A 13346-nucleotide genomic window follows, 5' to 3' on the forward strand; every position below is an offset into this window, starting at 1 on the left:
GTTGAATGCTGACCTTTTGCTGTCGCTGTAGCTTGCTTTTTCCCCGTTGCTCCCTGTCTTTCTATCTCTGCCTACTCCATTGTTCAACTCTTGCCGTCTCCAACCGTATCACAAAGCTCCTCACTCTTCCCCGGATTCGACTGCTCCTGGTGCTCTTTTCTCCTTCATTGGAACCTTCCGCCCGTTCCTTCCCAAAACAATACCTCCTCAACGAGACTGGTCCGAACGATTCAGAACATCCAGTGCTTTTCCTACCACGTTCTCGAACTCGGACAATTGTCGATTTTTCGCGTCCCAAATCTCTCTCAAGTGCTCTTCATGCTCAACTCTTTCCTGCGCCAACACACATTCCGCTTCGAACAGAAGGTGCTCAGCATCGTCCCGCTGTTCGTTGGACCTCAGGAGGTCGGCTTCAGCTCGGTCGGCACGGTCTTGCTGTATCCTCAGCTGGGCACAGACATAGAGATAATCCTCCCTCTTGATGTGGTCTCCACCTGCTCCATTGTCGACGTCTTGAGCTTGGATGCCGTTGTCCTGGTTCTCGCCCGCATTACCCGCCCTTTGTTCTTGCGAACTAGGCCCCTGGAACTCGGCCGCTCGGTCGCTAGGGAAGTATTCTGAAAGTTCCACTGTGCGCCGACCATACTCTGGCGAAGAGCTAGAACCCGCCCATCCGCGGCGGCCTGTGTGAATGTCGTAAAATTTGGCGGGAATCTTGGAGCAAGGGCGATGGAAATGCTCGCGTTTGTCGCACCACTGACAGGTATCTGAGCACTGTGTCCAGTGTCCGTGGATTTGTGATCCGCAACGGAGGCATATGCCTTTCCAGGTAAATCTGTCGAGAAAACAGTCAGTCCAGAAGACATTGAGATATTTCCGTCCTGGGAGTTACTCACGTTCCATCAAGGTCCGATTGGGAGATAACGCGGCCACCTTAAAGTTCTCAAGTGTCAGTAGAACCAATCGTCGAAACACATCCGTCCGGGAACCTCAGGCGAAACACGTGCCTGGAGGATTTGTTTGCGGCTCCAAGGCCTGCTCCTGTTGTAGATCCTCTTGCTGCTGCCTCGGATCCACCACCACCAGCTGGCCGTCTTGAGATGTCGGTCTGGGAACGCTTCCCAAGAGCGTCTGAAACGACTGCGCGTTCGTCTGCTCATCCGTCTGCGCACCATTCTCTTGCGGCTCGTCGGGATTGGGTCAAGAAGCCGAAGCCGGGGCTACAAGGAAACATCAGCAGACTGGCCACGACGATGAGGATTAATATCAGCTTTGTACCTTGTCCTTTCTGGCCATGGGAATGCTGTGCCTGAAGGTCTACGCAATTTAGTGTCATTACGCAGTAATATCCGAGAAACCCTTTGCCCGTATCGGCTCTTTCGTATCGCAAAGGCCTCGCAAAAACGGGTATCGGAGGGTGACATACATTGAGGTGCGTAGTGTGGTGTTGTTGCTGGAGCACCATATCAGCTGTTGTATTTCCAAGGGAGGTATGATTGGACGACTTACAATGGGGCGGAAATTGGCATGACGCTGTCTCTGAAGCTGAATTGTCAGCCAACGAAGACTTGTTCGAGGGACTACGTACGCTGCGGTGGTGCATGCTGAGGCGCATGATGAGGCGCATGCTGAGGTGCATACTGAGGTGCATACTGAGGCGCATACGGAGGCGCATACGGAGGCGCATACTGAGGCGCATGCTCTGAAATACCAGATGTCAACCGAAAGGTTCTCCATAGGGACAAGATCGCGGAAGGGCATACGTGGTTGTGCAAACGGCTGCGTCAACTGAGGAGTAAACTCTGGAGCATCGTGAGTCGAGACAACCCCAAAGACACATATTTGAGGGATAACCAACGCTGCTGCCACTGGGCCGGTGGTGGTGCTAGATTCCGGTGTCAGCATGTGGAGATTCCCAGGCAAATTCCACTGCCCTTTCGTTCCTTGCGGTTGCTGCTGCAGAGGCGGCGGCAGCGGCTGCGGGGGCGGCGCTGGAGACATAGGCGTCAACTCTCAAAGGCAGCGGGAGGATATTGAGACGCTCTGGGATTCCTTACCTTGCTGAGGGTAGCCTTGAGGCTGGTAGCCTTGAGGCTGGTAGCCTTGAGGCTGGTAGCCTTGCAGCTGCTGGTTGTCTTTTGTTGTTCAGTGAGATTCGAAGCAGAAATAGAGCAGTGTGCACTCACGGCCGTGTTGGCCATTGGGCCAGGAAGACTGATTCGGCCACATGTCTTGACACAATGGAGTCAGTACAGAGCGGATGGGGCAGTTTTTTCTCGAGCTTACCGTTTAAATTTCGCTCTCGAAAGGTGTGTACGGTAGGGTAGCGGAGTGGTGCGCGCAGGCGAGGCGACCTGAATGGGCACCTTCCTCGCACCGCCTGCGGACGCGGTGCCGGATTAATTCGCCCACTGGCTCCGGCTGCGTTGTCATTATTCGCGGCTCTTCCGCTCCAGATCCTCTTCCAAACACCAACACCACTGCGAGCGTTGACAAAAGTAATTGTCACCCGGGGCAGAACTCCACCGTTGATCTTGTGCTGATCCCTTCATGCGAAGATGTCGAACGCTCCGAACCCTTACGCCTGGCCTCAGGGCCACCCAAACCGCCGTCAGTAAATCTTGCAGCGCGCTTGAGCCTCTCTGACAGAAACAGCTCCTCAAGAATACGGCTACGCGCCGCAACAAGGTGAGCTCGCGAGGGAATTGCTGCTTATGACTTCATCGACTAACAGCATCATCTCCAGGGCCGCCTCCGCCGGCTCCTCAACCACAATGTCGGTCACGTTTTTGTTGGCTTTTTGCGAACTTTTGGACTCACAATGCTCAATTCAGACAACGATTTTCAAAATTGGGCTCCACCCCGTAAGTTAACTTCCGAGTCTGGTCTGAGGTGGTCCTTGTCGACTAACAGAAGGGACTGTAGGACAATGGACACCAGGTCCACCTCAAAACTGGCAATACCACCAGCGTTGGTCATCTCTTGGGGGCCCAAGGTTTCTTCCAGCTAACACAAAAGAAGCCCAACAAAACTATCAAGGGTCTGCCCGTTCGTCGCTCCCCCAAGCCCTTTTCTGGCAAATTGATTCACTGACACTGGATGCAAAGGACCTCAAGTAGGAGCGCCGCCTCCTTCAAATTACTGGTCACAAGGTATGGTGTTCCCAGACATTGTCAAAAAACTCTTTGGAGGTCGTTGAACATTTGAGAAGGGTACAACTATGGGCCAGAACCTCCACGTATGTCGTACCTTGGTGTCTTGTTTCCTATTTGAAGTCCTTTGCTGACATGACGTCGTCCAGGGCTGGCCCCGCCTGAAAGTATGTTCAATTTTCATTGTTGCATCAATATTCTCGTAGTATACTGACAGGAATTAGATATCAACAACTCCTACGGGGTTGAAAATGAATGGCGGATGGCTCCTCCAGCGGCAGCAATATTGCCCGTAAATCGTAACTTGCTTATCAACTCCCGCTTTCTCACGATCCCGTCCGCTGATTGAGAACCCACAGAAAACAGTCAAGCAACTCATAACAATCAAGGTACTTACTCCTCAGATTCGTGCAGCCTTTTACTGATATTAGCTTGTGTAGATGATCGAACATGTAAGAAGTTGACTTTGAGAAGCATCTCCACGCCTCGTTACTGACCTAACATGTAGCTCGGACTACCGCCCCTCCGCCGGTTGCCCAAGAATCACCGGAAACAAAGGAGAGATATGGTAAGTTTACCGTGAGTCGCCCCTGGGTCTCCTAGGCCCGAGCTGACGTTGCACAACAGAACTCTATCGAGATTTATTCAAAATGGCAATCGAAATGATCGAAACCCTCCAAAGACAAAACAGCGAATGTCGACAAGAAAAGGAACAACTTCAACATAAATTAATTGAAGAGCGTAGACTCCATCGTCTAACGGAAGAAGCGAGTTTCGAAGCCATCAGAATTGCCACCAGAAACGCCACCAGTAACGCCACCAAATCCAAGAAGCAATACCGCAATCTGCGAGAATTGTATTACAAGCCGTTTGAAATGCCCAACGAGTCACAAAATGATTCAAGGATTGGGCGGATCAGAAGCAAAACACTCTAAAGAACACTGGAATAAACAGTAAGTAAGCCTGCAAGCGCTTTACCATTGATATTTGGCTGACCAAAGAGGCAGAAAAACATGATCAAACATAACGACCAACTTCAATCAAAATTTGGTCCAAAATCACCCTCAAAAGCTCGCTTAAACCTCCCAAACCGCGCCCGAAAAGCTCGCCTCAAAACGCTTTTAACAACCAGGCTCAACAAACCATCCAAACCCCGGCCCAACAGGTCCTTCAAAACCCGGCTTCAAACGCCACTCCAAACTGCGGCGATATCGCCCAAAGCATGGCTCTGGGGAATGGCAGAATCGCCACAAAGGCCACGGGTCTTGGAACCAGCATGTCTGCTGCTTGGTTCCCCGCGCTGGGCGCTTCGCTGGGCGATTATTTTGGTACGCAAGGCGTATCTGCGCAAGGCGCTTTGGATGCGCGTGGCGTATCTACGCAAGGCGTATCTGCGCAAGGCGCTTTTGATGCGCGTGGCGTATCTATGCAGGGCGCATCTGGGCCTTCGCGCGGCGTTAAGATCGTCATGAAATCCAAAAATTTTGCTGCACGAAACTACCTGAAAAGTCAAGCAGGCAAAATTGAAACAAGGCCCTCAAATTTCGAGGCCGCACTCAAATCGGGCTAGTACGTTCAAAAGGCGGAGAATCATGGGTCGGATCGGGCAAAGAAATACGCAAACCAAACGAATGAAAGCAGGCATAAACATTCCGCCTTGTTGGTTTCGGAATCAAAACTTTCACAATGAACCTTGGGCGGGTCCAAAACTGTCCACACAAACATCAAATCACCGAAGGAGACCTTGTTGGGTTGCAATGGGGGAAGAGAAAAAGGGCAACAATAAGACACAAACATGAAGCAATGAAAAACCTCGTTCTCGTACAATTTGCCCTACGTTTACTGACTGTGATCGACATGAGATAACAATGCCTCGTCTCCCCAGACTTCTCTCGCAAAACTGAAAACTTCAATCGAGCAGTTCTCATGAAGGAACCGGAACAAGGAAAGAAGAGAGAGCGGTCAAGGTCGCTTGCGGCATGAAAGGTTGGATCATGGGAATCCCATGAACGCTCCTTAAAGACAACCGGCAGCGCTTCAGAAGTCAAACTTGACGTGCTGCTCCTCGACCTCTTCGAAGATGTTGGCCCACTTGCGCTCCTTGGGCGGCGTCTTCCTCAGCCTCTGAATTTCATTCAAGAACTTGTCGACGACCTCCTTTCTTTCGCGGGCGAGCTGTCGGCGACTTTCGGCGTCTGGGAGTAGCTCTGCGAGGCCTTCGTAGTCGTGGCCGCAGGTGTCCATGTAAGCGTCAAGGTATATTTCGAGTCGAAAGGGGCGTATGGGATCCACTGGGTCCGGTAGGTACCGCAAGGGAATATATGTACATGTATGGGAATAGGTTTCGTGGGGTGTCGGAATCCACAAAGGGATTGATTCCTGAAGCGCATTAGGTTCAAATACAACGATGTTTGGGAGCAACACCAGACGAAGTCAACGGGCGGCGAGACATACCGAAATGATGACAATATTCTTTTCCTCCTGCTTTCGGTAAGCTCAAATTTCAAATTGGGCTGGGAACAAAATACCTTGAGTCTTTGAAGCCTCGATGAGGAATCCGAGAACCAGCCTTGCGCAGGTTTGATTACGGATTTCGCAACGTCCTCCCTTGCAAGTGCTCTTTGGGCAAGAATCTGGATCCAAGTATCTTTTTGATGGTTTTCGACGCACTGGGAAAACTCGACGCACTTCCATTCCAACTGAACGGCAAGTTCGTGCTCCTCCTCTTCTACCTCTTTCATGTCTCTCTCCACATCGGCGAGGTCTGGCTGTTGTGCTGAACACCGGTTCCGCAGTTCTGCGACGCTCAAGCTCGAGCCTGGAGATTTAGTGCGTTCGATATCTGCAAAGTTATCGCCACAACATGTGTGCGTCATTTCAAGCGCCTCAAAAGCGGATAGTCGATAGATGACCTTCGCTAGTTCGTGCTCATCAATCGCACATCCCAACTGTCTCAAGAGCAGAAAAAGCTCAATGTGCCACGGCAACGCATGAAATTCTTCCGCATACGAGTGACAGCCTCTGATTCGATGGCCACGATAGCCACCCGAAAGGTCTTCGATGGGTATGTTGTTGTAAAGGAAACGTCGGAAGATGGAGCATCCGTCAGGACAACAGTGGCAGGTACAAGCATCGGCTTGAGACATCTCTGCGCCCATGTGTAACAGCAAGGCGGCTTTTAAGATCGACTTTCTTGCGATTATGGGGTTCGTGAACGTCGGATTCAGCCTCCCTCTCATGACGACTGAACCGTTGAGCAAGTCCAAAAGATGATGTATAGCCGTCTTTCCACACTTATCAGGTATTCCAAGAGATGCACCTTTCGAAACTGCTTTCCGAATCGCCTGAAGCATCGTTGAAGCGTCTGTATCCATGGCTGTGGCCAGTGACATTGTCATGGTCCATCCAAAGTCGTCCTGATGATTGATCGAATACTCGCTAGCGTCCAGGAGGATCGAGGCCTCCTCAGGTAGCATTATTCGGTGGAGCAGTGTTCTTCCGTGGTTGCAAATCTGCCCCATATCGGCCCCAATATCTACCAGGTACCGGAGCATGTTCAACTCATTCTCGTGTGGAGTACGAGTTCTGAATCTGAAGTCCATTCTGAGACAGTCTCTGGCGGAACGATTGATTACATCTCTCAGCTTTTCATAAGAGACTCGCGGGGTACACCACTCCAGAAGTTGAGCGAAAGATTCAGTGCTTCCGCTCATGGCTGCGTAGGTCCAGGAATCAAAATTTTGATCTTCGAGTCTTCGATCATGGTATGGCGATCTGTGTGTTCGAAAAGGGTCCGCTCCATGATGAAGGAGGGATCGTACAGAGGTTGCCTGCCCATACGCTGCCGCATACATCAGTGGTGTGATCCCGAAGAAGTCTTCGATATCTACTCTGGTAATGTTGACGATTGAATGCTCCAAGATCTCAGGATGCAGGACAGCCAAGTGAATCACAGAGTGGCCCCATACATCGGTTTGCCGCAATGAAATCTCTTCCAAGTCATCTGCTGGTAGGATTGCCGTGTCAAGCTTTCCACTTATTACAGCGCAATGCAACGGCGGAAGACAACCGGAGACTGCTTAGAATGAGTGCTTGGACACAATGAGGCGTTGGTGCTGAAGAAGGAAATTCATGCAGGGAGCTTACCACTCTCGTACTCAAGTATGCTTGTGATAGTGTCCAGATAGAAAGGATCCCACGGTTCCTGGTCACCCTGTGACTTAAGATTAAGCCAGTTTCCAACGAGGCTCTTTGATGCAGCGCTGAGCTGTCCGACTTCAATGTCCAAAGATGGTGCATGTCGTAGAAAAATTTTCAATTTCGACCTCGAATGTTTGGAAGCGGCGCGGGCCATTAAGTCATTCAGTACGTCGATTGGTCTAGAGATTGATTCGTGAACGAAGTTTCATATGTTATGGAGATAACTCACCTGGGTGTTTTCCAGCTGACTCCTTGTTTTACAAGTAGAAGCGAGAGCTGGATTGCGTAATCTTGGGCTTCTTCGCTGGGTTCATGGGTAAACCCATCCAATGCAGCCTACTGATGTCAATCGATAGACTAGAATGGTTTAGGAAGTAATCACCTCGAGGTATCCGCCATGGATGCCTAACCCCAAAATTAAGGTGTTGTCATCCAGGTCAATATGGCCTGAACTACAAAGTCGCATGAGATCCGATCGTGTTGAGTCAAAAGATGGATACGGATCTCCCATAGATGGGAACATTCGACACAGGACCATGCCTGGGCTTCCCTCTGTCACAAAGCGTTGGTACTTCAATGAAATGCCAACATTCAGGCTTTTGTACCATGACAACATGATGTTGAATCTCAGCAGCCTTTGTAGAGCCGAGATATCAAGAGAAATGTCGGCCTGGGTGCAGCGGCACTGCAAAACATGCAAAGACGGAGCAGCGAAGCCTAGTAACCGAAGTCGAGTCGTTTCGTTGTGGCAAGGACAACCGCAGGTTCCCAGCGCACACAGTGGTTGTCGAGAGGATTTACGAGGAGTGGGAGAAGAAGGGAATTCGTTGATGGCGAATTGTTTAGCTGAAGTCAAAGACGGCGTTGGTTGGTGAACGTTGGATGTAGCTCTTTCCAGGGAAGACAGAACTTGCAGTATGTCCTGTTGATTTTTCCATGTTGCCCGCGCCAGATGAAGTGTCACGATGCGCTGGTAGATGGCCAGCTCGTCCAGGATTTCTTTCAGTTTCCTATCTTTTGCAAGCGAGCGAACGGCATTTGCCACCCGCTTGAAGCTGCTTGAGTCGGGATTAGGAATCTGTGCTTCGATAAGGGTTTCCAATTCTTGAATCCTCTTCCTGCAACCTTTGAGCAGGTCGATAACATCGGCTTCCAGGTCTGGGTCCAGCGCGGCAAGTGCTCTTGGATCCTGAAGAGCTTCGACGTCTTTGGAGAAAAGGCGAATCTGTGACGCGAGCTCCAGGAAGGCACTGTGCCCACGATATTGTCTGATGCGAACAAGGACTTTGTGACAAGCATCCGAAAGTTGGATTATCGAAGCACCAATACCGATAACAGCGATGAATTCGGCGCCCGACATGGTAAGACAAGGTCGCTGGACATGTGCGAGGTAGACTGGAGACAGGCGGGACACGAAGTTATTGAAATTTTCTGAGAACCTTTGAACTTCAAAAGCTGATCAGGCTGTGCTGACAGCTCAACAGTGGGGCAAAATGGCTAGGCAGCACCGGGCTTAGGCATGAGCAGTAAGCGAAGGTGCAGAGAACATTCATTGGACAGGATTGAAGCTTTTCAGAAGAGTCAAACCGGCCAATACATTCAAGGAAGAGGACCGAGGTCAGTGTCGGCCAATCCGTCAGCGAAGGATACATGCAGGCGGCGTCGAATGCTCCTGTTGCGATTCGAATGTGTATTGCTCGAAAAGCATGAATGCTCCCTGACTGCTGACAGTGAAAAGGCAAGGGTAGCCAATCGTGATGGTTCGGATTGAGTACAAATGTCGGCGAAGGAGAAATGTTGTGTAGTGGATGCCAGGTAACGCGTCGACGGGTTGAGGTCGTCCTGATTTCGGCGAACGCAGGCACCAGCCACCCGATTACCCCGGATTTTCATCGGACGTTGCACAGCCACGTGAATATAGAGTGGCTTAGCACCCAACCAAGAACGACGCGAACGCGTCAGGCACGACCTGACTGGACTGGAACACCAAAATCATGACGTACCTGTCCATGCGCTGCACGTCGAGCGTCTACAAGCCATCACTGGCTTCTGCTTGATCGCATGGCCATCGCCCGGACTGCGGCCCATGTCAGAGGTTCCACAGAGTCAGGCGTTCTCCTGTGCCTCAATTCTATTTCCAGCTTCAAACTTCTTTCCACCAGGTTTTCTTCAATCAACGTCCGTCAACCGTGTCTTTCATTTTCTTGGACGTCATCTCCTCCACTTTCAATACCAGCTTGCGACATGAGTTCGACAAGCACTTCCACGGTGCTGTCAACCGCAGCCTGTGTGCTAGTGGCCCTGGTTGCCATCTTGGCCTTACGACAACCTGAAGCCCTCCAATCCACGATACCCGACGAGGACATTAACGCCTTTACACCGTCTCGCTACTACTTGGCCCACCCTTACTCGTCAAGCTGGAAAACTTGGTGGAGCCACAATGCGCTAACGCCCAACCCCGAGAATCCGACGACTCAACGCCCCAGGCAAGGTGGTGGTAATATCGACCGGGATTGGAACATCTTCTATCATCTTGGTGGCAACGGACCTTGGGTGGAGAAGGTTGATGGCGTCGTGCAAGGCGCCGTCGTCGTCCCTGACGGGTGCGAGGTGGAGCAGGTGCACATGGTAAGATATGGCCTTCTGGACTGCACACGCGCGCTGACTCGGGCCAGATGTCTCGCCACGCAGAGAGATATCCAACCTTCAAGGCTGGTGATAGTGAGTAGCCTCAACGCGCTTTACCAGCCGCTCCGAACGCCTCGTCAGAAAGCCATGGACTGAGCTCACAAACAAATGACAGGGATGCTGCAAATGTTGAACCGAATTGCGGAGGCCAACATTACCCTCCGTGGCGATCTTCAATTTGTCAATGATTGGCAATTCATTTCTCCGGGTCACCGCCCTCACAGAGAACCCTTGACGTCAAAAGCTAATGCTCAACAGAGCCTTCATCCCATTTCGAGCAACTTACCACCACCGGTCCCTTTGCTGGAACATTAGGCGCTTTCACGACTGGTGTCAGGCTCCGCACTCGGTACAGTCATCTTTTCCCGCCCGCATCTTCAGGCAAAAAGACAAACTTCTGGGCCGGCGACTCCGAAAGGGTGATTGATACTGCGCGATACTTTGCGGCGGGATTCTTTGGCTTGGACTGGAAAGAACACGCACAACTGCACGTTATTCCAGAGACCGCAGAGCTCGGCGCTGACACGCTCACGCCTGGAGATACGTGTGTTGCGTACATCAATGACACGGTAAATGGCCACGACAAAGGGGCGCGCATGTTGGCAGAGTACCGCGCCACGTATCTCAAACATATCCGCCAGCGTCTTTTGGCAGAGAATCCTAGCATCGAGTTCAGCGATGCCGAGCTGTACTCCATGCAAGAATTGTGCGGCTTCGAGACCACTGTTCGCGGGCGCAGTGCTTGGTGTGATGTGTTCACCCAGGATGAATGGCGCAGCTTTGAGTACGCGCGGGACGTTATCCACTACTACCGGGCGGGCCCAGGGAACCGTTTCGGGCCGCTGATGGGTTGGCTGTGGCTGAACGCCACAACAAATCTCCTGGATCAAGGGCCGGCAGCTGGGCCGTTTTTCATTAGTTTGTAAGTACTCCGACGTCACCAAAGTCTAAATACTCACCAGGTCCCCGAACAGCGTCCACGACGGGGACATAATTCCAATGCTGGCTGCCTTGGACCTCTTTCACGACGACGAAGAACTGCCCGTCACTCGCCGGGCCGACGACCGCGCGTGGAAGACTTCGCAGTTGACTCCTATGGGAGGCCGCACAATCTTCGAGAGGCTGGCCTGCAAGTCTCGCTCCTCGGAAACCGGAGGCAATCCCGCCGTTGATGCATTCGTTCGCATTAACATCAACGACGGCGTAGTCGCAATCCCTGGTTGTGCCAACGGTCCGGGCGGGAGCTGTCCTCTTTCGGATTTTGCAAACAGAGTCAAGGATAGAGGGGCAGCTCTGGGCAATTTCAACGAGCTGTGCGGTCTGGCTCCAGCGATGCCCAGCCAAATCACGTTTCTGCGCCAGTGAAGTTTGTCAGTAATACGCATCACCACGCAGCCACTTGGACCCTCGCTGCCTGAGTGGGGCGCAAGTAAGCCTTCCGAAAGCTTCCGCGCCCTCAGTTTGGCTTCGAGATCGATCGCCATGGTCTGAGCATCCGTCGTCTTCTTCTGAGCGACAAGCTACCGTATCTCTCAAGGCTAATCAACTGCTTAAACAGCCAGAGGGAATTGGAGCGTGTTTAAGCAAGAGGTTGGTGGTGGGAAGTCGCAAATACCCGCTCGTCGTCTCAGTGGGAAATCTAGACCGCCACCGTTACAGGCACCCCTCGGCAAGTCTCACAACACGAATAACCTTGGCCAGCTGAGCGAAGTGACCTCATGGCTTATACAACGGAGTCATGGACGAAGTCTCTACGAGGTCGGCTTTCAGTATTTTCGTCAACAGCAGCAGTTGAGTGGAGACTTTACTGTACTCGTTCCTTGACTTTTGTTACGCATAAATTAAAGGAGGCGCTATGATCCCTCTCTGCTTCAGGAACCGGTCCAAAACCCGGGGCTCCATCCATAACCTTATTCCTCGCTACCGAAACGAACGCCGCTGACTGGCCAGAAGCCCACTTGGCAGCCAGGGTGCTGGCCAATGCGGTTGGTAGCAGAGATGAATGGCGTTGTACCGGCTATGGAATACTTCCCTATCGAGCAAGCGCCATTTCCCTGGACTCATCCAGGTCTGCCCACTGTCGGTTCAATGCCACCCGGCAGTGCAAATGCGGATGTCTAGGACCTTCTTTTAAAAACCTTGCCCTCCACATTCCTTTGCGCGCTCAACAGTGCTAGGCTGGTCCACAAAGCAGACATTCCTTGGCCGACAGTTGCCATTACACACTCTTTCAATATGTTATTTTTCGTTGTTTTGCTTGTACTGGCGTTGACGAGCGCGTCACTCGCTGCACCACCCTCCAATCGCTTTGTCTACCCTCATTTTCCTCGGCAAGTCGGGCAGGAAGGCTCCCCTCGTCCAGGCGGTACGATCCGCATAGGAGATCGCAAGACGCAGCGCGTCAAGCAATATCAAACTCAGGCTCGGGTCACTTGTCCCATCCTTCTGGACGGACGTGTTCCCAAGAACTTTTCCCTCGAAGCTTTCGACCGTCCCAACGGAATCTTCAACCCCGACTTTGTTCGCGCTGAAGACGTGCCTTGGTCTCAAATTCTCGAATTCCCCGACGGTCCTGCTTCCAAGTTCGACGTCCCTCTCTACAGGCCTGTCGAGGGTACGATTGACGACCGCTCCATTTTCCAGAATCAAGTCGGGTTCCGCCGCTATGGCCTGCAGTTCGCCAATGACAAGGCCAATGACACCACCGACTCGGGAGTTGTGACGCTGCACTGGAGCATCAAGCTTGACGAGGAGAAGAAGTTGGACTTGAGCCACGAGTACCTGATGGTCTGGCACGAGGCGGCCGATTTCAGCACCAATCAATTCAACTTCAACACCGGCACGAGGATTGGCACCAACGGCACGGACAGGAGAACCTGGCAGTTGCTCGATCGCAATTCGAAGCTGCTCTGGAGCGTCCCCCACGACAAGAACTGCGGCTGGCAAAACTTTGCATTGACCCTGGATTACGTCCGCAAGTATGTTGGCATTTAGCCCCGAAATTGGCATCACGTGCTAACGAGTTGTACAGCACCTTGACCATTTACTACTCCAAGGGAACTTCTCCTCTGAAAAAGGCTGCTGGCCCGTTCTCGAACAACAACTCTGGCGGCGGCCAGTTCCAGATGGGCATGCTCAAGAAACCTACCGGTGTCACTGGCTCGGCAGACATCTCCAAGAATGGCTTCCAGCCGACGGGTATCAAGGAAGCTGTGGCTTATGGTGGTCTCTTCGTCGAGAGCAGTGCCGGAGGCTGCGTATCGAAATAAGGGTCGTCATCGTGGGCATGCATTTGGTGTATTTCTT

The 13346-nt window shown here is 52.0% G+C and overlaps 6 protein-coding genes across 6 annotated transcripts; 3 read left to right on the forward strand and 3 right to left on the reverse strand.

Annotated features, from left to right (window-relative positions):
• Positions 1 to 867: 867 nt before the first annotated feature.
• On the reverse strand, positions 868 to 2358 carry J3D65DRAFT_416968 (uncharacterized protein). Its single transcript, XM_066796058.1, has 9 exons — positions 2187 to 2358; positions 2058 to 2135; positions 1859 to 1991; positions 1764 to 1802; positions 1589 to 1702; positions 1510 to 1539; positions 1427 to 1453; positions 1279 to 1317; positions 868 to 1220 (listed from the first exon to the last, which is right to left on the reverse strand). The coding sequence occupies exons 1-9, from the start codon at positions 2227 to 2229 to the stop codon at positions 1157 to 1159; spliced, it is 567 nt and encodes a 188-aa protein (XP_066654818.1). The 5' UTR covers positions 2230 to 2358; the 3' UTR covers positions 868 to 1156.
• A 200-nt stretch (positions 2359 to 2558) lies between these two features.
• Positions 2559 to 3818, forward strand: J3D65DRAFT_668804 (uncharacterized protein; the record flags this gene model as incomplete). The annotated part of the gene is made up of 11 exons (XM_066803142.1): positions 2559 to 2610; positions 2656 to 2864; positions 2926 to 3040; positions 3108 to 3152; positions 3212 to 3238; positions 3302 to 3319; positions 3377 to 3444; positions 3512 to 3541; positions 3593 to 3604; positions 3661 to 3720; positions 3780 to 3818. 11 exons carry the CDS (start codon positions 2559 to 2561, stop codon positions 3816 to 3818), a joined length of 675 nt encoding a protein of 224 aa, XP_066654819.1.
• A 1251-nt stretch (positions 3819 to 5069) lies between these two features.
• J3D65DRAFT_417042 (uncharacterized protein) lies at positions 5070 to 7681 on the reverse strand. Its single transcript, XM_066796060.1, has 4 exons — positions 7299 to 7681; positions 5681 to 6993; positions 5607 to 5633; positions 5070 to 5531 (listed from the first exon to the last, which is right to left on the reverse strand). Exons 1-4 carry the CDS (start codon positions 7504 to 7506, stop codon positions 5190 to 5192), a joined length of 1890 nt encoding a protein of 629 aa, XP_066654820.1. The 5' UTR covers positions 7507 to 7681; the 3' UTR covers positions 5070 to 5189.
• J3D65DRAFT_417041 (uncharacterized protein) lies at positions 7682 to 8850 on the reverse strand. The gene is made up of 3 exons (XM_066796059.1): positions 7958 to 8850; positions 7735 to 7904; positions 7682 to 7688 (listed from the first exon to the last, which is right to left on the reverse strand). Coding segments are annotated over exons 1-2 (756 nt in total). The 5' UTR covers positions 8713 to 8850; the 3' UTR covers positions 7682 to 7688; positions 7735 to 7903.
• A 746-nt stretch (positions 8851 to 9596) lies between these two features.
• On the forward strand, positions 9597 to 11405 carry J3D65DRAFT_668806 (3-phytase B precursor; the record flags this gene model as incomplete). The annotated part of the gene is made up of 5 exons (XM_066803143.1): positions 9597 to 9980; positions 10028 to 10073; positions 10156 to 10248; positions 10299 to 10962; positions 11015 to 11405. The coding sequence occupies 5 exons, from the start codon at positions 9597 to 9599 to the stop codon at positions 11403 to 11405; spliced, it is 1578 nt and encodes a 525-aa protein (XP_066654822.1).
• Positions 11406 to 12275: 870 nt separating this feature from the next.
• Positions 12276 to 13309, forward strand: J3D65DRAFT_555153 (uncharacterized protein; the record flags this gene model as incomplete). The annotated part of the gene is made up of 3 exons (XM_066797214.1): positions 12276 to 12350; positions 12462 to 13018; positions 13072 to 13309. 3 exons carry the CDS (start codon positions 12276 to 12278, stop codon positions 13307 to 13309), a joined length of 870 nt encoding a protein of 289 aa, XP_066654823.1.
• Positions 13310 to 13346: the final 37 nt, after the last annotated feature.

The sequence above is a fragment of the Phyllosticta citribraziliensis genome (assembly GCF_038025025.1).
Source record: "Phyllosticta citribraziliensis strain CPC 17464 chromosome Unknown J3D65scaffold_7, whole genome shotgun sequence".
NCBI lineage: Eukaryota > Fungi > Ascomycota > Dothideomycetes > Botryosphaeriales > Phyllostictaceae > Phyllosticta > Phyllosticta citribraziliensis.